The sequence below is a fragment of the Odocoileus virginianus genome, chromosome 5 (genome assembly GCF_023699985.2).
Source record: "Odocoileus virginianus isolate 20LAN1187 ecotype Illinois chromosome 5, Ovbor_1.2, whole genome shotgun sequence".
NCBI lineage: Eukaryota > Metazoa > Chordata > Mammalia > Artiodactyla > Cervidae > Odocoileus > Odocoileus virginianus.
In genome coordinates this window covers 75,930,741-75,953,435 of record NC_069678.1, presented here as the reverse complement: position 1 = coordinate 75,953,435, position 22,695 = coordinate 75,930,741, and the positions used below count along the sequence as shown (strand labels likewise).

The 22,695-nt window shown below is 39.4% G+C and overlaps 1 protein-coding gene across 1 annotated transcript in view; it reads left to right on the top strand.

Moving 5' to 3' along the window:
* Positions 1–19,733, top strand: part of C5H1orf185 (chromosome 5 C1orf185 homolog) — a 43,448-nt gene extending 23,715 nt beyond the window's left edge. Inside the window, exons 4-5 of the mRNA XM_020907237.2 lie at positions 17,394–17,430; positions 19,014–19,733. Coding sequence (XP_020762896.2) covers positions 17,394–17,430; positions 19,014–19,408 — 432 coding nt within the window. The 3' untranslated portion in view covers positions 19,409–19,733. The remainder of the gene's footprint in view (positions 1–17,393; positions 17,431–19,013) is intronic.
* Positions 19,734–22,695: the final 2,962 nt, after the last annotated feature.

The following is a 22,695-nucleotide window of genomic DNA, read 5'->3' as shown; positions in this document are numbered from 1 at the left end:
TGCTTAATATTTGGTCTTTGTATTTGAGCTTCATTAATTTGATTACTATGTAAATTGGGGTGTTTCACCTTGGGTTTATCCTATTTGGGACTCTCTGGGTTTCTTGGACTTGGGTGGCTATTTCCTCCCCCATTTTAGGGAAGTTTTCAACTATTATCTCCTCAAGTATTTTCTCACGTCCTTTCTTTTTGTCTTCTTCTTCTGGGACTCCCATGATTCAAATGTTGAGGCCTTTGACATTGTTCCAGAGGTCTCTGAGGTTGTCCTTATTTCTTTTAATTCTTTTTTCTTTTTTCCTCTCTGCTTCATTTATTTCCACCATTCTATCTTCCACCTCACTTATCCTATCTTCTGCCTCTGTTATTCTACTGTTGGTTCCCTCCAGAGTGTTTATGATCTCAGTTATTGCATTATTCATTATCTCTTTTTTATTTCTTTTAGGTCCTTGTTAAACATTTATTGCATCTTTTCAATCCTTGTCTCCAGAATATTTATCCATTTTGTTTTCAAGATTTTGGATCATTTTTACTGTCATTATTCTGAATTCTTTTTCAGGTAGACTCCCTATCTCCTCTTTTGTTTGGTTTGGTGGGCATTTATCATGTTCCTTTACCTGCTGAATATTTCTCTGCCTTTTCATCTCATTTAGATTGCTGTGTTTGGGGTGGCCTTTCTGTATGCTGGAAGTTTGTGGTTCTTTATTGTGGAGGTTCCTCCCTGTGGGTGGGGTTGGACGAGTGGCTTGTCAAGGTTTCCTAGTTAGGGAAGTTTGCGTCAGTGTTCTGGTGGGTGGAGCTGGATCTCTTCTCTCTGGAGTGCAGTGAAGTGTCCAGTAGTGAGTTTTGAGGTGTCTGTGAGTTTGGTATGACTTTTGGCTGCCTGTATTTTAATGCTTAGGGTTATGTTCCTGTGTTGTGCAAGAATTAGCTTGGTATGTCTTGCTCTGAAACTTGTTGGCTCTTGGGTGGAGCTTGGTTTCAGTGTAGGGATGGAGGCTTTTGGATGAGTTCTTATCAATTAATGTTCCCTGGAGTCAGGAGTTTTCTGGTGTTCTCAAGTTTTGGATTTAAGCCTCCTGCCTCTGGCTTTCAGTCTTATTCTTATACTTCTTGAGAAGTCTCAAGACTTCTCCATCCATACTGCACCAATGATAAAACATCTCCTTTTGAAGACAATGGGCTGCCTTTCTGGGTGCCTGGTATCCTCCACCAGCATTCAAAAGTTGTTTTGTGGAATTTGCTCAGCATTCAAATGATCTTTTAATGAATTTGTCAGGGAGAAAGTGGTCTCCCCATCCTATTCCTCTGCCATCTTAGGACCGCCCCTCCTCTCCAAGGCTTCCCGCCTTTATGATCTCCACACCAGTCTCCAGTCCCATACTCTTAATTTATCCCTCCTCCCTACCCCCTCAACTTTTCCCCTTTGGTAGCCATAAGTTTGTTTCTATGTCTCTGAGTCTGATTCTGTTTTTGTTTTCATTATTTTATGGTGTGTTTTGATGAACAAAAAGATTCTTTAACTTTTAATGTAACCTAATTTCTCAGCCCTTTCCTTTATTATTTATTTCTTTCCCTACTGCAGAGTCATAAAGATACTCTTCTATGTTGTCATCTAAGAGTTTTATTGTTTTTTCTATATAGATCTTTAATCAATCTAGAATTTATTTCTGTGTTTGGTATAAATAGCAACCCAATTTCACTCTTTCTCATATGTTTGCTCAATTGCCTAGTAGCACTTACTAATATTCTTTTGGGATTTTGAAGGAAACTCTAGTGCAATTTTAGATCAATTTGAGAAAAACTGGTTTTAATATCTTTAAATAAAACTTTAAAATCTTGCACATCTTATACTAGCTTTTTTTTAAGTTCATTTTTCATTGAAGTATAGTTGAATTATAGTGTTATATTTATTACTACTGTACATCAAAGTGATTCAGTTATATATATGTATATGTGTGTATGTATATATATATATAGTGTATATATATACACACATTCTTTTTCATATTCTTTTCCGTTATGGTTTATCACAGGATATTGAGCATAGTTTCCTGTACTATACAGTAGGACTTTGCTGTTTATCCATTCTGTATATACCAGTTTGCATCTGCTAATTCTAAACTCCCAGTCCAATCCTTTACTGGCCTATACTAGTTTTTATTATTGGAAAACATTTTTTATGTTTTTATGATATGGTTTTTAAGTAAAGTCTTTTGGAATGGTTTTTGATTTATAGGAAAGTGACAAAAGTAATACAGTATAGAATTATCTTGTACTTTACCTATTTCCCCTGATGTCAAAAATCTTTTTGCCATGATATTTTTGTCAAAACTAAGAAACCAGTGCAATGGACATGAGTTTGAGTAGACTCTGGGAGTTGGCAATGGACAGGGAAGCCTGGCATGCTGCAGTTCATGGGGTCTCAAGGAGTTGGACACGACTGAGCAACTGAACTGAACTGAACTGAAGAAACCAACATTGATACATCACTAGTAACCAAGCTCCAGACTTTGTTTGGGTTTCACCAGCTTTTACATGAATTTCCTTTTGCTCTTCAAGACCTAATTCAGGATAACACACTGCATTTATCTCTAATTTCTTCCACTCTGTGACTGTATCTACATCTTTCCTTTTTTTATCTGAGCCTTATAACTTTGAAGAGTACTGTCATGTATGTTGTACAGTGTTCCTCAATTTTGGATTTATCTGATATTTTTCTCATTATTATATTAGTTATGGATTTGGGGGGAAGAATACCACTGAAGTCAAATTTGATATGATTTTTAAAATATTTTATTGATGTATAATTGCCAGCAATAGAATGCAAGACCTTAGGTGTTCCACTATTGTATATGCATTTAAACAACACTAAAAACAAGATACAGAATATATTTACACCTGAAAAAGTTTCCATATGTCCCATTCCAGTCAGTTCCTCTAACTATTCCATGCAAGCACTTTCTGATTTATATCAGCAAAGTTTAGTTTTAATCTGTGCATGCAAATGGATTTGTATAATATATACCTTTTACATATGGCTTTCACTTAATACAAATTTTTAGGATTCACCTATGTTAATTTATATGTTAAAACTTTGTTCTTTCTATTGGTAAGTAGTGTTCTATTGTACTTTGGCCACCTGATGCAAAGAGCTGATTCATTGAAAAATACTCTTAGGCTGGAAAAGATTGAAGGCAAAAGGAGAAAGTGGTGGCAGATGAAGGTTAGATAGCATCACCAACTCAAGGGATATGAATTTGAGGAAACTCTGGAAGACAGTGAAGGACAGGGGAGCCTGGTGTGCTGCAGTCAGTCCATGGGGTCACAAAGAGTGGGATACAACTTAGCAACTGAACAACAATTCCATTGTATGATTATATAATAACGTGTTTATGTATTCTTAGTGAGGGACATTTGAGGTTTTTTTTTTTTTTTTCAGTTTTTGTCTAGTATGAGTAAGGCTTCTGTAAATATTTGTGTACTTTTAGTAAAAACTTTTGGTATTTTTCTTGGAAAAATACCTGGCATGATAAAAGAAATTTGTATCTAATAAATATCTACCTTTCTAAGTTTGCAAAAATAGTCTATATTTTCTTTTGTCTCAGCTATATAGTGTAGGGTTTTATGTTTAGGTCTGTGAAGTACAGGTCAAGTTGCATATCCAGTTATTCCAGAAAATTTTGTTAAAAAGACGTTCTTTCCCCATTGAACTAGTTAGTCACTTTGAATGAAAATCAATCTACTCTATATGTATTGGGTTATTTGTTGAACTCTATATTCTTTTTAGAAAACTATTTGTTCTTAAACAATACTCTTCTGTCTTGATTACTGTAGTGTTATGTCATAGAATCAAATATAGTAAATCCTCCAACTTTGTTTTTCTTTGTTCAAAAATATTTTGACTACTCTAGGTGAGTTGTTTTTCCATAAAATTTAGAAAGCAGCTTGTTTAGTTCTTTAAAAAGGCCTGCTTGAATTTTTATTGGACTGGCATTGAATCTATAAGTCAGGAAGAATGGATATCTTAATATTATTGATTCTTCTAATCTATGAGGATATTATTCTTGTTGACTTCTTTAAAGTTACTAATTCGATTTATTGAGCTAAGCTTTTATTTTAGTTCATTGTTTTCAGTATAGAAGTCCTTCACATTTTTTTAGATTTATTTGTAAGTATAGGTATTTTTAATATAATTTTACTTATTTTTGGCTGCACTGGGTCTTCATCACTGTGCGGGCTTTTCTCTAGTTGTGGCAAGAGGGATTGCTGTTCGCTGTGGCGCATGGGCTTCTCACTGCAGTGGCTTCTCTTGTGGAGCACAGGCGGCAGGACACGGGGGCCTCAGTGGTTGAGGCCCGCAGGCTCAGCAGCTGTGGCTCCCAGGGTGTAGAGCGCAGGCTCAGCGGCTGTGGCTCCCAGGGTGTAGAGCACAGGCTCAGCAGTTGTGGCTCCCAGGGTGTAGAGCACAGGCTCAGCAGTTGTGGCTCCCAGGCTTTAGAGCACAGGCTCAGCAGTTGTGGCTCCCAGGGTGTAGAGCACAGGCTCAGCAGCTGTGGCTCCCAGGGTGTAGAGCACAGGCTCGGCAGCTGTGGCTCCCAGGCTTTAGAGCACAGGCTCGGCAGCTGTGGCTCCCAGGCTTTAGAGCACAGGCTCGGCAGCTGTGGCTCCCAGGGTGTAGAGCACAGGCTCGGCGGCTGTGGCTCCCAGGGTGTAGAGCACAGGCTCGGCGGCTGTGGCTCCCAGGGTGTAGAGCACAGGCTCGGCGGCTGTGGCTCCCAGGGTGTAGAGCACAGGCTCGGCGGCTGTGGCTCCCAGGGTGTAGAGCACAGGCTCGGCGGCTGTGGCTCCCAGGGTGTAGAGCACAGGCTCGGCGGCTGTGGCTCCCAGGGTGTAGAGCACAGGCTCGGCGGCTGTGGCTCCCAGGGTGTAGAGCACAGGCTCGGCGGCTGTGGCTCCCAGGGTGTAGAGCACAGGCTCGGCGGCTGTGGCTCCCAGGGTGTAGAGCACAGGCTCGGCGGCTGTGGCTCCCAGGGTGTAGAGCACAGGCTCGGCGGCTGTGGCTCCCAGGGTGTAGAGCACAGGCTCAGCGGCTGTGGCTCCCAGGGTGTAGAGCACAGGCTCGGCGGCTGTGGCTCCCAGGGTGTAGAGCACAGGCTCGGCGGCTGTGGCTCCCAGGGTGTAGAGCACAGGCTCGGCGGCTGTGGCTCCCAGGCTTTAGAGCGCAGGCTCGGCAGCTGTGGCTCCCAGGGTGTAGAGCACAGGCTCAGCCGTTGTGGCTCCCAGGGTGTAGAGCGCAGGCTCGGCAGTTGTGGCTCCCAGGGTGTAGAGCACAGGCTCAGCCGTTGTGGCTCCCAGGGTGTAGAGCGCAGGCTCGGCAGCTGTGGCTCCCAGGGTGTAGAGCGCAGGCTCGGCAGCTGTGGCTCCCAGGGTGTAGAGCGCAGGCTCGGCAGCTGTGGCTCCCAGGGTGTAGAGCGCAGGCTCGGCAGCTGTGGCTCCCAGGGTGTAGAGCGCAGGCTCGGCAGCTGTGGCTCCCAGGGTGTAGAGCACAGGCTCGGCAGCTGTGGCTCCCAGGCTTTAGAGCGCAGGCTCGGCAGCTGTGGCTCCCAGGGTGTAGAGCACAGGCTCGGCAGCTGCGGCTCCCAGGGTGTAGAGCACAGGCTCGGCAGCTGTGGCTCCCAGGGTGTAGAGCACAGGCTCGGCAGCTGTGGCTCCCAGGGTGTAGAGCGCAGGCTCGGCGGCTGTGGCTCCCAGGGTGTAGAGCACAGGCTCGGCGGCTGTGGCTCCCAGGGTGTAGAGCACAGGCTCAGCCGTTGTGGCTCCCAGGGTGTAGAGCGCAGGCTCGGCAGCTGTGGCTCCCAGGGTGTAGAGCGCAGGCTCGGCAGCTGTGGCTCCCAGGGTGTAGAGCGCAGGCTCGGCAGCTGTGGCTCCCAGGGTGTAGAGCACAGGCTCGGCAGCTGTGGCTCCCAGGTGTAGAGCGCAGGCTCGGCAGCTGTGGCTCCCAGGGTGTAGAGCGCAGGCTCAGCAGCTGTGGTGCACAGGCTTAGTTGCTCTGCAGCATGTGAGATCTCCCCAGACCTGGGATCAAACCCATCTCTCCTGCTTTGGCAGGTGGGTTCTTTACTACTGAGTCACCAGAGAAGCCCTATTTATAGGTGTTTTTATGCTATGATAAGTAGTATTGATTTAAATTTTTTATTTCCCAATTCTTGTTGTTGGTAAATATAAATACAATTGATTTATTTTATCTTATTCTGAATTGAAAATCAAAAGTTGCAAAAAAATTGCAAAGATGCCCTATATACCAATTACCCACTTCCCAAAGACAACACCTTGTATAAGTATACTTTATGAAAATTATACCTTTAAGTATACATTATCAAAACCAGAAAATTTAGATTACAGACCTAACTCAAAGTCTACCAACTTTTGCACATACTTACTCTTTGTTGTTTTTGTATATATTTCTATGACATTTTATCATATATATAGATTTGTATAACCACCATGACAATCAACATACAGAACTGTTCCATTATCACGAAGAAACTCCTTCATACTAGCCTTTATTGTCACACCCTCCCTCCTTTTCCTTAACCTGTGATTCTGTCCTCCATCTCTCTAATTGCCTCATTTCTAGAACTTTATATAAATGGAATCCTATAGCTTTATGGCCTTTTGAGCTTGGATGTTCATCACATAGCATAATGCCCTTAACATCCCTCCATAGCATTGCATGTATCAATATTTTCTTTTTTAATTGCTGAGTAGTATAACATTGTGTGGATATACCACAGTTTGCTTAACCATTTATCCACTGGGGAATATTTGATTTGTTTCTAGTTGTGAGCTATTACAAGATAAGCATGCCATGATTGTTTGTGTACAGGCTTTTCTGAAAACATTAGTTCTAGTTCCTCTAGAATAAATTCCCAGGAATGCAGTTGCTGGATCATGCGGTAAGTGTACTTTTTTTTTTTTCTGGCTGTGCTGGGTCTTTGTGCTGTGCATGGGCTTTGTCTAGTTGCAGTGAGCTGAGGGTATTCTCTAGTTGCTGTGCATGGGTTTCTCACTGCAGTGGCTTCTCTTTGTTGCAGAGCACAGGATGTAGGGCATGCAGGCTCAGTAGCTGTGGCGCACAGACTTAGTTGCCCTGTGGCATGTGGAATCTTCCCAGACCAGGGGTCAAATCCATGTCCCCTGCATTGGCAGGCAGCTTCTCAACATTTGGACAACCAAAGAAGTCCCAATATGATTACTTTTAAAAGAAGTTCCCAGATTGATTTGCAGATGGTACCATATTACATACCCACCAGTAATGTGTAAGAGAATCATGTTTCCACATCCTCATTATCATTTGATACTTAGCATTTTAAATGTTAGCCATTTAAATTTGTTTGTGTGTATGCCATTTCCTCAGTTGTGTTCAACTCTTTACAACCCCATAGAGTATAGCCTGCCAGGTTCCTCTGTCCATGGAATTTTCCAGTTAAGAACTCTGGAGTGGGTTGCCATTTCCTCCTCCAGGGCATCTTTCTGACCCAGAGATCGAACCCATGTCTCCTGTGTATCCTGCATTACAGATGGATTCTTTACCCACTGAGCCATCAGGGGAAGCCCATTTAAATATGTTTAGTGATTTTAACTTTTATTTCTTTAATGGGCAATGATGTTGAACAGCTTTTCATATTTTTATTTGCCATCATGTATCTTCTTTGGTAAAGAGTCTCTTCAGCTTTCTTGTGCATTTTCTAATTGGATTATCTTTCTGTTTAATTTACAGTGTATATTCTGTATACAAGTCTCTTTTGTCAGAGATGTGATTTACAAATATTTTCCCCCAATTGATGACTTGTGCTTTCATCTTGTCAACAGAGGAGTTTGCAAAGCATAAGTTTTTATTTATCCATTTTTCCTTCTTGCTTTGTTTTTATTGAAGGATGGTTGATTTACAATGCTGTTTCAATTACTGCTATACAGAAAAGTAATTTAGTTATACATATTTGTGTGTGTGTGTGTGCTCAGTCGCTCTATACTTTCTGACTCTTTGAGACTATATAGACTGTATCCTGCCAGGCTTCTCTGTCCATGGAATTTTCCAGGCCAGAATACCAGAGTGGGTTACCATTTCCTACTTCAGGGGATCTTCCCAATCCGGGGATTGAACCCACATCTCTTTCATCTCCTGCATTGGCACGTGGATTCTTTACTACTGCACCACCTAGGAAGTCATAGCAAAATGATTTAGTTATGCATATATACACATTCTTTTTAATATATTTTTTTCCATTGTGGTTTATCATAGTATATTGAATATAGCTCTCTGTGCTATACAAAAAGACCTTGTTGTTTATCTCTTCTATGTATGAAAGCTTACATCTGCTAACCCCAACCTCCCATACCATCCCTCCCTCATAATTCCTCCCCTTTGGCAACCACTAGTATGTCTGTGATTATGTTTTTGTTTCATAGGTTCATTTGTGTCATATTTTAAATTCCACATAGCAGTAATATCATATGGTATTTGTTTTTCTCTTTCTGACTTGCTTCACTTAGTATGATAATCTCTAGTTGCATCCATGTTGTTGCAGATGGTATTATTTCATTATTTTTATGACTATTATTCCATTGTATGTATGTACCATGTCATCTTTATCCATTCATCTGTCATTGGACATTTAAGTTGTCTTCATGTTTTGACTATTGTGAATAGTGCTCCTATGAACATAGGGGTGTGTGTACTTTTTTGAACCGTAATTTTGTCTGAATATATGCCCAGGAGTGTGACTGCTGGATCATATGGTAATTCCGTTTTTAGTTTTTTGAGAAACTTTCATACTGTCTTCTACCAGTGGCTGTACGAACTCACATTCCCACCAACAGTGTAGTGGAAGGTTCCCTTTTCTCCATATCCTCTCCAGCATTTGTTACTGTAGACTTTTTAATGATGGCCATTCTGATTGGTGTGAGATGGTACCTCATTGTAGTTGATTTGCATTTCTCTAATATTAGCAGTATCGAGCATCTTTTCTTGTGCCTACTAGCCATCTTTATTTTTTCCTTGGTGAAATGTCTGTTTAGGCCTTCTGCTCATTTTTCAATTGGGTTGTTTTCCTTTTTGTTGTTGAGTTATACATTTTTCATTTTTGGATAACGCTTTTAGTGTCATATCCAAGAAATCTTAGCCTAACCCTAGGTCACAAGAATTTGCTTCTAAATTTTCTTCTAAAAGTTTCTTACTTTAGGTTGTTTTGTTGTATATTTAACAGCTTTACTGGTATAGTTCACATAATGTATAATTTGCCTTTTTAAAGTGTATACTTCAGAAGTTTTTAGATATTCACAGAGTTGTAGAACAGCCTTCACAATCAATTTAGAATACTTTTATCACCTCTAAAAGAAACCCCATACTCTTAGCAATCACTGACCCTCCATTTTCCTCCAATCCTCCTAGGCCTAGACAAATACTAGTCTACTTTCTATATCTATAGATTTGTTTATTCTGGAATTTCTTATAAATATGCAATATATGGTCTCTTGTATCTACCTTTTCATTTGGCATAATGTTTTCAAGGTCCATCCTTGTTATTACATATATCAGTATTTTATTCTTTTTCATGGCTGAATAATATTCCATTGTATGCCTATATCATATTTTGTTTATCTGTTTATCAGTTGAAAGATGTTTGAGTTGTTTATACTAGGTTGGTGAAAAAGTAGTTGTAGTTTCAGATGTGAATTTTAAATCATTAGGCTAAAACAGCTCTTTTTTAATCAAAATAAGAACCATTAAAATCAACACATTTTTGCCAATGAGAGATAAGTTTGTTTATTCCTGTCTTGCAAAAATCCATGCTTCGGGATTCAATAAACTTGGAAAGTATTTTCTGCCTCCTGCAGGTTGTGCAAGCATTTTTCCCTGCAAAAAGTTGTTAAGATGCTTGAAGAAGTGGTAATCAATTGGCAAGAGATTAGGTGAATGTGGCAGATGAGGCAAAACTTTGTAGCCCAATTCATTCAACTTTTGAAACATTGATTGTATGATATGTGGTTGGGTAGTTATTGTGGAGAAGAATTGGTCACATTTTTGGTGGCCAGTGCTGGCTGTAGTTAGTTAGTTCAGTCACTCAGTCATGCCCGACTCTTTGTGACCCCATGGACTGCAGCACACCAGGCCTCCCTGTCTATCACCAACTCCTGGAGTTTACTCAAACTCATGTCCATTGAATTGGTGATGCCATCCAACCATCTCATCCTCTGTCATCCCCTTCTCCTCCCGTCTTCAATCTTTCCCAGCATCAGGGTCTTTTCAAATGAGTTAGCTCTTCGCATCAGGTGGCCAAAGTATTGGTGTTTCAACTTCAGCGTCAGTCCTTCCAGTGAATATTCAGGATTAATTTCCTTCAGGATGGACAGGTTGGATCTCCTTGCAGTCCAAGGGATTCTCAAGAGTCTTCCCCAACACCACAGTTCAAAAGTATCAATTCTTCGGTGCTCAGCTTTCTTTATCATCCAACTCTCACATCCATACATGACTACTGGAAAAACCATAGCTTTGACTAGACAGACCTTTGTTGGCAAATAATGTCTCTGCTTTTTAATATGCTGTCTAGGTTGGTCATGACTTTTCTTCTAAGGAGCAAGCATCTTTTAATTTCATGGCTGCAGTCACCAACTGCAGTGATTTTGGAGTCAAAAAAACTGAAATCTCTCACTGTTCCCATTGTTTCCCCATCTATTTGTCATGAAGTGATGGGACCAGATGCCATGATCTTAGTTTTCTGGATGTTGAGTTTTAAGCCAACTTTTTCAGTCTCCTCTTTCACTTTCATCAAGAGGCTCTTTAGTTCTTCTTCACTTTCTGCCATAAGGGTGGTGTCATCTGCATATGTGAGGTTATTGATATTTCTCCTAGCAGTCTTGATTTCAGCTTGTGCTTCATCCAGCTCAGCGTTTCTCATGATGCACTCTGCATATAAGCTAAATAAGCAGGGTGATAATATGCAGCCTTGACATACTCCTTTTCCTATTTGGAATTAGTCTGTTGTTCCGTGTCCAGTTCTAACTGTTGCTTCCTGACCTGCATACAGGTTTCTCAAGAGGCAGGTCAGGTGGTCTGGTATTCCCACCTCTTTAAGAATTTTCCGCCATTTGTTGTGATCCACAGTCAAAGGTTTTGGCATAGTCAATAAAGCAGAAGTAGATGTTTTTCTGAAACTCTCTTGCTTTTTTGATGATCCAGAGGATGTTGGCAATTTGATCTCTGCTTCCTCTGCCTTTTCTAAAACCAGCTTGAACATCTGGAAGTTCACGGTTCACGTATTGTTGAAGCCTGGCTTGGAGAGTTTTGAGCATTACTTTGCTAGCATGTGAGATGAGTGCAATTGTGCGGTAGTTTGAACATTCTTTGGCATTGCCTTTCTTTGGGATTGGAATGAAAACTGACCTTTTCCAGTCCTGTGGCCACTGCTGAGTTTTCCAAATTTGCTGGCATATTGAGTGCCACACTTTCACAGCATCATCTTTTAGGATTTGAAAAAGCTCAACTGGAATTCTATCACCTCCACTAGCTTTGTTCATAGTGATGCTTCCTAATGCCCACTTGACTTCACATTCCAGGATACTGACTCTAGGTGAGTGATCACACCATCGTAATTATCTGGGTCATGAAGACCCTTTTTATATAGCTCTTCTGTGTATTCTTGACACATCTTCTTAATATTTTCTGTTTCTGTTAGGTCCATACCGTTTCTGTCCTTTATTGAGCCCATCTTTGCATGAAATGTTCCCTTGGTATCTCTAATGTTCTTGAGGAGACCTCTAGTGTTTCAGATTCTATTGTTTTTCTCTATTTCTTTGCACTGATCACTGAGGAAGTCTTTCTTATCTCTCCTTGCTATTCTTTGGAACTCTGCATTCAAATGGGTATATCTTTTCTTTTCTCCTTTGCTTTTTGCTTCTCTTCTTTTCATAGCTATTTGTAAGGCCTCCTCAGATAGCCATTTTTGCTTAGATAAAGATTATAATTGCGACTTCCTTCAAAAGGTCCCATGCATGCACCGCTACACTCAGTGCCCCTAACCCTGCAACAGGCCACCACCACCCCACGCCTCCACCGGAGACTCCTGGACACTCATGGGCAAGTCTGGGTCAGTCTCTTGTGGGGTCACTGCTCCTTTATCCTGGGTCCTGGTGTGCACAAGGTTCTGTTTGTACCCTTCAAGAGTCTATTTCCCCAGTCCTGTGTAAGTTCTGGCAGCTCTATTGTGGGGTTAATGGCGACTTCTACCAAGAGGGCTTATGCCATACCCACATCTGCTGTACCCAGAGCCCTTGCCTATGTGGCAGTCTACTGCTGACCCAGACCTCCACAGGAGACACTCAAACACAGTTCTGTTTCAGTCTCTGTGGGGTCTCTGTGTCCTGGTGGGCGCAAGGTTTGTTTGAGCCCTCTGACCATCTCTGGCAAATATGGGGTTTGATTCTAAATGCAATTTCACCCTTCCTACTGTCTTGCTGGGGCTGCTCCTTTACCTTGGACATGAGGCATCTCCTCAAAGTTGCTCCACTTTTTTTTTGTTGACCAATGCTGGCTGTAGGCTTTGCAGTTTTCAGTGCATCTAATTGATCTGTCCCTTGGACTGCAAGGAGATCAAACCAGCCAATCCTAAAGGAAATCAGTCCTGAATGTTCATTGGAAAGACTGATGCTGAAGCTGAAACTCCAATAATTTGGCCACCTGATGACTAGAGACCTCCTCAAGAAAATTAGAGATATGAAGGGAACATTTCATGCAAAGATGGGCTCAATAAAGGACAGAAACGGTATGGACCTAACAGAAGCAGAAGATATTAAGAAAAGGTGGCAAGAATACACAGAAGAACTATACAAAAAAGATCTTCATGACCCAGATAATCATGATGGTGTGATCACTCACCTAGAGCCAGACACTCTGGAATGTGAAGTCAAGTGGGCATTAGAAAGTATCACTACAAAGCTAGTGGAGGTGATAGAATTCCAGTTGAGCTATTTCAAATCCTAAAAGATGATGCTGTGAAAGTGCTGCACTCAATATGCCAGCAAATTTGGAAAACTCAGCAGTGGCCACAGGACTGGAAAAGGTCAGTTTTCATTTCAATCCCAAAGAAAGGCAATGAATGCCAAAGAATGTTCAAACTACCGCACAGTTGCACTCATCTCACACGCTAGTAAATTCACTCACATGCTCAAAATTCTCCAAGCCAGGCTTCAGCAATATGTAAACTGTGAACTTGCAGATGTTCAAACTGGTTTTAGAAAAGGCAGAGGAAGCAGAGATCAAATTGCCAACATTCGCTAGATCATCAAAAAAAGCAAGAGAATTCCAGAAAAACATCTATGTCTGCTTTATTATCAGTATAGATTCATGGATTTCTATTTTATTTAGCAGATTATAATCCATCACTATCATTAATTTGTTGCTCAAATTTTCCTAAACTTAACCAGTGAGCCACTTGTTCAAGATTATTCCTCTGTCTTTTTTATATATCCTGATCATTTTTAGAGTTTTACTTCTGATCTATAGTATCATTTTTGAAAGAATACTCATTTTACTACTATCTATATATCCTTATATATTTAAATATTTCCATACTCTTAAAATTTTACATTGTAGACTTTAAAAATGCTAAACTGTGTTGTGATGAACATTCTGGTAACTGGGTATTAACATAAATCCAGAATTATTTACCTGGCATAATAATTTTCTAGAAGTGGATTTGTTAAATTGCCCTCTAGAAAAATTGTACCTATTTATATCAGTCAGTTCAGTCGCTCAGTTGTATCTTGACTCTTTGTGATCCCACAGACAGCAGTGCACCAGGCTACCCTCTGCATCACCAACTCCTGGAGCTTGCTCAAACTCTTGTCCATCGAGTCAGTGATGCAATCCAACCATCTCATCCTCTATGGTCCCCTTCTCCTCCTGCTTTCAATCTTTCCCAGCACCAGGGTCTTTTCCAATGAGTCAGTTCTTCGCGTTAGCTGGCCAAAGTATTGGAGTTTCAGCTTCATCATCAGTCTTTCCAATGAGTATTCAGGACTGATTTCCTTTAGGATGGACTGTTTGGATCTCCTTGCAGTTCAAGGGACTCTCGAGAGTCTTCTCCAAAACCACAGTTCAAGAGCATCAGTTCTTCGGTGCTCAGCTTTCCTTATCATCCAACTCTCACATCTATAGATGACTCCTGGAAAAACCATAGCTTTGATTAGAGAGAACTTTGTTGGCAAAGTAATGTCTCTGCTTTTTAATATTCTGTCTAGGTTGGTCATAACTTATCTTCCAAGGAGCAAGCATCTTTTAATTTCATAGCTGCAGTCACCATCTGCAGTGATTTTGGAGCCCCCAAAAAATAAACTCCACCACTGTTTCCACTAATTCCCCATCTATTTGCCATGAAGTGATGGGACCAGATGCCATGATCCTACTTTTCTGAATGTTGAGCTTTAAGTCAACTTTTTCACTCTCTTCTTTCAGTTTCATCAAGAGGCTCTTTAATTCTTCTTCACTTTCAGCCATAACGGTGGTGTCATCTGCATATGTGAGGTTATTGATATCTCTCTTGGAAATCTTGATCCCAGCTTGTGCTTCATCCAGCCTGGCATTTCGCATGATGTACTCTGCATAGAAGTTAAATAAGCAGGGTGACAGTATACAGCCTTGAAGTAGTCCTTTCCCTATTTGGAACCAGTCTGTTGTTCCATGTCCAGTTCTAACTGTTGCTTCCTGACCTGCATACAGGTTTCTCAGGAGACAGGTAAGGTGGTCTGGTATTTCCATCTCTTTAAGAGTTTTCCACAGTTATTGTGATCCACACAGTCAAAGGTTTTGGCATAGTCAATAAAGCAGAAGTAGATGTTTTTCTGAAACTCTGTTGCTTTTTCAATGATCCAACAGATGTTGGCAATTTGTTCGCTGATTTCTCTGCCTTTTCTAAATCTAGCTTGAACATCTGGAAGTTCATGGTTCATGTATTGTTGAAGCCTGGCTTGGAGAATTTTGAGCATTACTTTACTAGAGTGTGAGATGAGTACAATTGTGCTGTAGTTTAAATTTTCTTTAGCGTTGTCTTTCTTTGGGGTTGTAATGAAGACTGACCTTTTCCAGTCCTGTGGCCACTGCTGAGTTTTCCAAATTTGCTGACATATTGAGTGCAGCACTTTCACAGCATCATCATTAGGATTTGAAATAGCTCAACTGAAATTCTGTCACCTCCACGAGCTTTGTTCATAGTGATGCTTCCTAATACCCACTTGACTTCGCATTCCAGGATGTCTGGCTCTAGGTGAGCGATCACAGCATTGTGATTATCTGGGTCATGAAGATCTTTTTTGTACAGTTTTTCTATGTATTCTTGCCAGCTCTTCTTAATATCTTCTGCTTCTGTTAGGTCCACACCATTTCTATCCTTTATTGAGCCCATCTTTGCATGAAATGTTCCTTTGGTATCACTGATTTTTTTTAAGGTATCTCTAGTCTTTCCCATTCTATTGTTTCTTTTCTCTCCATGCTATTCTTTGGAACTCTGCATTCAAATGTGTGTATTTTTCTTTTTATCCTTTGCCTTTCGCTTCTCTTCTTTTTTTTTTTTTTTCGCTTCTCTTCTTTTCTCAGCTATTTGTAAGGCCCCCTGAGACAACAAATTTGCCTTTTTGCATTTCTTTTCCTGGGGGATGATCTTGAGCCCTGCCTCCTGCACAGTGTCACAAACCTTCATCCATAGTTCTTCAGGCACTCTGTCAGATCTGATCCCTTGAGTCTATTTGTCACTTCCACTGTATAATCGTAAGGGATTTGATTTAGGTCATACCTGAATGGTCTAGTGGTTTATATATTTATATATATAGCATATAAGAATGCCTATTTTGTCATTCCCTAGTTTGGGTAGAATTTTAATATATCGAGGACCTTACTCTATGGTTCCCATACTAAGAATATCAGCACTACCTGGGAACCTGCTAGAAATACAGAATCTCAGACCCCACCCCAGACCTGTTGAGTTAGAATCTATATTTTAACAAGTTCCCCCAGGTAATACATAGGCACATGAAAGTCTGAAAAGCAGTTTCAGATATAATTTATATGTTTTTCAGTCTCTCAGTCATCTCTAACTCTTTGCAACCCCATGGACTGTAGCCCACCAGGCTCCTCTCTCCATGGAACTCTCCAGACAAGAATACTGGAGTGGGTTGCCATTTCCTTCTCCAGGGGATCTTCTCCACCCAGGGATCAAACCCACGTCTCCTGCATTAGAAGATGGGTTCTTTACCACTGAGCCACCAGGGAAGCCCGTGTGTAGGCATGAGCATAGAATAGTCCAGAACTTGATTCCAGAACTTCTTAGATTAAACTGCAGGCCCATGTGGGAATATTGACTTGATCCTAGATCCAGGCAAGGTAAGTCAGGAGCCTATACTGACACTTGTATTAATAAAAAGTGAAAATAATCAAAAAGTAAAGTAGATTCCCAAAAATGTGCTTATGTGTTATCCTATCTATATGTATATTCCATATATATGTGTGTATGTGTGTGTGTGTGTGTGTGTGTGTGTGTGTGTGTGTGTGTATCTCCTAATCAAGTCTTTTTGGCAAACAGGACAATGAAGGTCAGCACAGAGTACCAACACTGTTCCCTATAACAGGAGACAGTGTTGTCTCTCTATCTTCACCCACTGCATACCAAACACTCTATGCATTAGCTCATCATTTATCTAGTAGTCTAAGGAAAAACTGAATCAGATCACTTATGGAGTGGTTTACAGTAGATACTTGTAAGCCCTACTGCCTGATAATCTGTTTTAGTGGTCTGATATTATGTCTAAGAAACTGCATTTTAATAAACATACTGGGTGATTCTGATGCCCTAAGTTTGAGAATTGCTACACCACTACACTTTCCAGAACATATCTGAAATGTATTTTTGATCAGATGTTTTATTGACTTCAAAATAGTCACATTTTTATGAAAGCTTTCAGCCAGAATTTACCTTTTTGTTGTTATTAGTTAATAGGATGAGTAAGTCTAGGAATTGTAATTACTTTTTTTGTCATCACTAGTTCTAACCAAGCAACTCTAAGTTAGTGAGAGTAGAGAGAAATAATCCTGTTGAACTCTATTTCACCCTTCATTCCCTATCCTGGAGACTGCCTTCTTGAGCCAATTCACATTCTTTTCAGATGATACCTCAACACATTTTCTTTTCTGTCAATATAGTTTGGTGAGATAAATTCATATCATGGAAAAAACATGATTCTATCAAAATTTTATTATGATGTTAACATATATTATCACATAAGTATATATCAAGTAATTTTTTAAAACTATTAATTTTTAAAATACAAATAATGTTTTTTATGTAGGAGGAGCAAAGAAAAAAGGAAACAGCATGTATAAAAGGTACTTTTTCTCAACAGTTTATTAGAATAAATCATAATCAACTTTTAGCAATTCACATTTTAAAGAATCAAGAGGCTATCTTAAATATATACTAAATATTTTTAAAATCGTGAAAACTCAAGGGAAATATCTATTTATTAGTATATGAATAAGCATTTTTTTAGAAAACAAAATTTGCAGTGTCCTATCTTAAAATGTGAAATTTTAATTTTTTTTTTTTGCCTCTTATTTATACCTAAAGGTACAGAGTCAATGCCATAGAGACATGATGGAGAGTCAAGAGGCATGAGCATTTTGTAACCCTTTAGATACTGACTTAGTACCTCAAAGCCTTACTCTCCTATGTCATTTTAGAAATGCTGAATATAGAATGTAATAAGGTATTTAAAACAGCTTTAAAATTAATGTTACATATTCACATCAAAATTATGTAAAATATAACAAAAGATAGTTTAGGATATTTTGTAAATGTGATGTTTTCTGAAACTTAACATTTTTATTTGCAACTGTACAGCATAAATAATGTAATGGGAGAAGCATGGAATTTAGAGTAACACAGATCTAGAACAAGTCTGTTTTGTATCTGATTTTGGTGACTCATTTCTCTAAGTCTCAGTCTCAGTAATATCTTTTGTGAAGTAGGGCTGATAACTACCTTGAGTAATAATTGAAAGGATAAATGAGATCTGGAAGTATATCGAACTGCTATGTAAATTCTAAGGCATTATATATGAATGCTGATTTAGTTGTTACTTTAATTGGTATAAAGCCAGGTTGAACCCATGGTGGACAAACATTTTGTAATTTAGCTGCTTTGACCCCATGAATTGTAGGCTTCCGCTCCTCTGTCCATGGAATTCTCCAAGCAAGAATACTGAAGTGGATAGCCATTCCCTTCTCCAGGGGATCTTCCCCACCCAGGGATCAAACCCGAGTCTCCCATATTGCAGGCAGATTCTTTACCATCTGAGCCACAGGGAAGTCCCAATATATCTGCTTAAGGAGACATTTTTAAATTTATTTTTTTTCTCTTACTTTTCTTTTTTTTAATTGAAAGATAATTGCTTTACAGAATTTTCTGTCAAACCTCAACATGAATCAGCCATAGGTATACATACATCCCCTCCCTTTTGAACCTCCCTCCCATCTACCTTCGCATCCCACCCCTCTAGTTGATACAAAGCCTCTGTTTGAGTTTCCTGAGCCAAAGTTTATTTTTTAAATAAGATAATATTTAGCCCTAAATAGTTAAACTATCTGCCATTTCTGATTTTAAGGGACATTCCAGAACTGAGCTTTCTAGCCTGTTTAGAATCTTCTCTTGTTAAGACAGGTTGATTTTATTTAGAATAGATTTTTCTACTCTGGTTTATCATGAAAACATTACTGATTCCCCATTATATATTTAACATTGTGTAGATGTTGATAGCAACTTAGAATTTTCACTGTTGCATTATTCTGTTCCTAAAAACCCTAAAAAGAGTTTGAATTTTTGAAAGTAACATTATCCTTACTTTAAGATTTGGTTCATGAATATGTAATATTCATAGTAAATCTGTTTTGTTTTGTTTTGTTTTTTACAGCAAATAATGTTTATTCTAAAGATGATTTCTGCCTTGCAACGAAAAAAGTCATCTGTGACCCCTCAGAGTCTAGCTTGGCAACAAATCCCAGCAGTGTTACCTTAAGCTTATCAACATTACCATCTGATTTTTATTACAGCCAAAGTGTAGAAATAGCTGATGACTGGTATTCTGATGATTCTCAAATGAAAAAGAGCCCTCCGATGCCTTTTCTCGAGGAGCCTCTAATGGAAAAAGTATTTTCATACTTGACAACCATTCCATCAGAGCGATGTACTGAAAATGTACTAAATATGACACTTTGTGATGATCAAAAAGATGATAACCTTAAGGAAATATTTTCACGAAGAAATACAGAGGTTGAAATACAAAACCTTCAACATAATACTGAATGACTTTTTTCTTTTGAAACTTTGTGTACCCTGAAATCATGTAAAGTTAAACTGAATTACCAGCTTCTGAGTCTCTTAACATGTCAATGCTAATATTATTTCTTTTGTTCTTTACTATAGAGTGGTTCTACTTCCCTTTCCAATTATTTGTAGATACAAAATTACAGGAAGAAGTAGAGTGATATCATAAACATTAAGTTTAACTCCTTGTATCTCATCAAAGGATATAATAAATAATACAAATGTATTTTAACACATAGGAGAAATACTTTAAGAAATCCTCAGCACAAATACATTTTAAATAAAACATTTGCAGCATTTCTTTATACTTCTGACATTTTCAGGTTTTTTTTAAATGGCATTACTTTTATTATTTTTTTTCATTTATTTTTGTTAGTTGGAGGCTAATTACTTTACAGTATTGTAGTGGTTTTTGTCATACATTGACATGAGTCAGCCATGGATTTACAAGTATTTTCAGTTTTATTTCAGTGTGGGTAAGACTGGGCAGAATACTCCCATCAGCTATTCTGATTTTTAAATACATCAATCACCTACCATTTAAATTTTATTACGCCATGATTTTCATAAGCAATATAACTTTGTTCCTCTAGGGGAGCCTGGAACACTGAAGAATACACAAAATAATTTTCTTTGCCCTATCCTGTATCTGTTTCTCTGAATGAACCTCTGACGCTTACCCCACTATGATGAAGATATAAGCAGTTATGTTCATAAGCATCTGACTCAAGCTAGGATGAACCAGAATTTCTCTCTAGTCTGAGAAACCCTTGGTCAAATTTCAGTTTATGGCTCTGAGGGATTTTTGACACCTACCCTGTAATTAATCATTTTTTCTTTCTTTCTCATAAATACTCTTCATGTAATTAGGCCCTATTTTTCTTTCTCTTGGGAAAAACAATGAAATATACCATTACTTTTTGTGCTTAAAACACTCATACTGGGACCTGTGCATATCTTTCCAAGAGATAAATCATGTCTATTATAATAAATGAAAGAAAACTTGTCTCAAATATGGTGGTAGCATTATACAGGCCCATCACTTCTCTCCTAGAAAGGATATTTAAAAAGATTAGAACACCTCTCTCTTTTGAAGCATCTGATCATATCTGTTGATTAGATTGTGAAAATAACTCTCTATATCTTTCTACACCCATTCCTAAATCAAAATAAGCCATTTCAGTTAGAGGTTTGTAAAGAATGGTAAAAAAATTGGTCTCTATATCTTGGTTTTCTACCAACTTCTACCTTACTGCCTATCCCAGAGAAGAAAGTCATCTCTAATTTTGGTAAGATTCTAAAGCTTCCCTAGAAATTTGGGGTTAGAGACAACAGATTCTAGCCTTGTTCTGACTAATCTCTGAAATAGAGGAGACATAAATTGGGGAGCAACAGATTCTAGCCTTGTTCTGACTAATCTCTGAAATAGAGGAGACATAAATTGGGGAGCTATGGGTTGTTGCCATGTCCCATTCTGTGGTTTAGGAAGAAAAGGACAGCAAATCTGCAGTAAGAGAGTAGTGAAGTATTTGCAAAGTGAAGAACAGAGATGAGAGATCAGAAGAATGTGATCTCTGGCTTTCTAACAGTGCTCTATTCCCTTATTCCAGCCCTTCTTGCATCCTGCCCTTGGCTTAGTAAGGCACCCTCATATCTTAATTATAAATTCCCCTTTTTGCTTAAGCTAGCAGATTTGATTTCTGTTACTAGCCACGATCACTGAGGCCTGTTTTTAACTGTTATTTTTTAGCTTTGGTGAGGTACCCTTACAATTCTTTAATAAATTATCCTTTTTGCATTAAGTAGAGTTTTTTTTTCCTGTTACTGTAACCAAAGCATCCTAACCAAATGCTTGTCATTACGAATGAGAAATAAAGAGAACCATACATTTAAAGCACTTATCACACACTGTTGTGATAGAAAAAACTGGGTTTATATCTTCAGAACCTAATTCATTTGCTTGTTTATTAAAGTGTTACTTTGTATCATAGGTATATACCTTGTTCTCTTTGAAAAGTGTAATGAGCAGTATATGAAATTACAGCATGTCTTTTAAAGTGAAAGTTCCTCAGTTGTGTCCAAGTCTTTGCAACCCTATAGACTATACAGTCCATGGAATTTTCCAGGCCAGAATACTGGAGTAGGTAGCCGTTCCCTTCTCCAGGGGATCTTCCCAACCCAGGGATCGAACGCAGGTCTCCTACATTACAGGCAGATTCTTTACCATCTGAGCCATCAGGGAAGCCCACATATGTTTTAGGTCAGTGACAAAGGACGGTTTATTGTTCATAGCAATAGCCAAAGTGGCATTATTTTTGCCTCATTTCTTGAACCCCAGTTCCCACAAGGCAGTGAAAAGAGGCCCAAATAATGACTGCACAGTGGATTGCATAACAGGAAAGAACACTGAATTAATGGAAGCAAGTGTTTTATAATGAGCAATAAGCATGCCTGCCCTTTGTACCATAGGAAGCCATAATATAGTCTAAGAGTGTTTTGCTCCATATACACTGGTGAAAAGAGTTTGGCGTTCTGTGTGTCTGCTCACAGGCAGGCAGAAATACAAGAGATCTGTTATTAACACTGCCATAGGGTATTGGTTACAGTTTATTTTTAAATCACAAATACCTGGAAACCGACACAGGTTAGCTTTGGAAAAATATTTTTATTTGTAAACAGAATTCAAATAATGGTTAAGCGACTAAATACAGAAAGCACAAGAACATCTCTTCTTGGGTCTCAAGAACAGATGGAACAGGCTCAAAGTCCATCAAGACTATTTCTGTTTTTACCAGTCAAGTTTTGATGAGGGAAAAATGAACCACTATCATGTATGAGAAAGGAGATTTTTAAGATCTGTATCTTAAATAGTTGTAGAAGAAGCTGCGGAAGTGAAGGTTTAGGAGAGAAGTTGGAGGATCAGAGAAGTCACCAGTTACATAATCTGAGAAGCCACCTTGTCCGGCTGCCACAGGGAGCCTGGGGAAGGGAGGAGGAAGGCTTGTGAGAATGCCTAGAGGAAGATGTGCCTCTTAGTAGCAAGTGCCTTGACAGTATTTTGTCAACCATCTGGTGGTGACCCTGGGGCCATTGTTTGTCAACAGGGTCAACAGTTAGGAAAATAAAGCTGTACACTGGGGGAATGAACTGGAAACACAGCAGAGGAGAGGGAGGACAATTTGGAGCCTGCTGTCCTCTCTGCCGATACCACATGTAAACATGGTGGCCTTCACAGAATAATGGCTTCTGCTTGACGTCTGCCTTCCAAA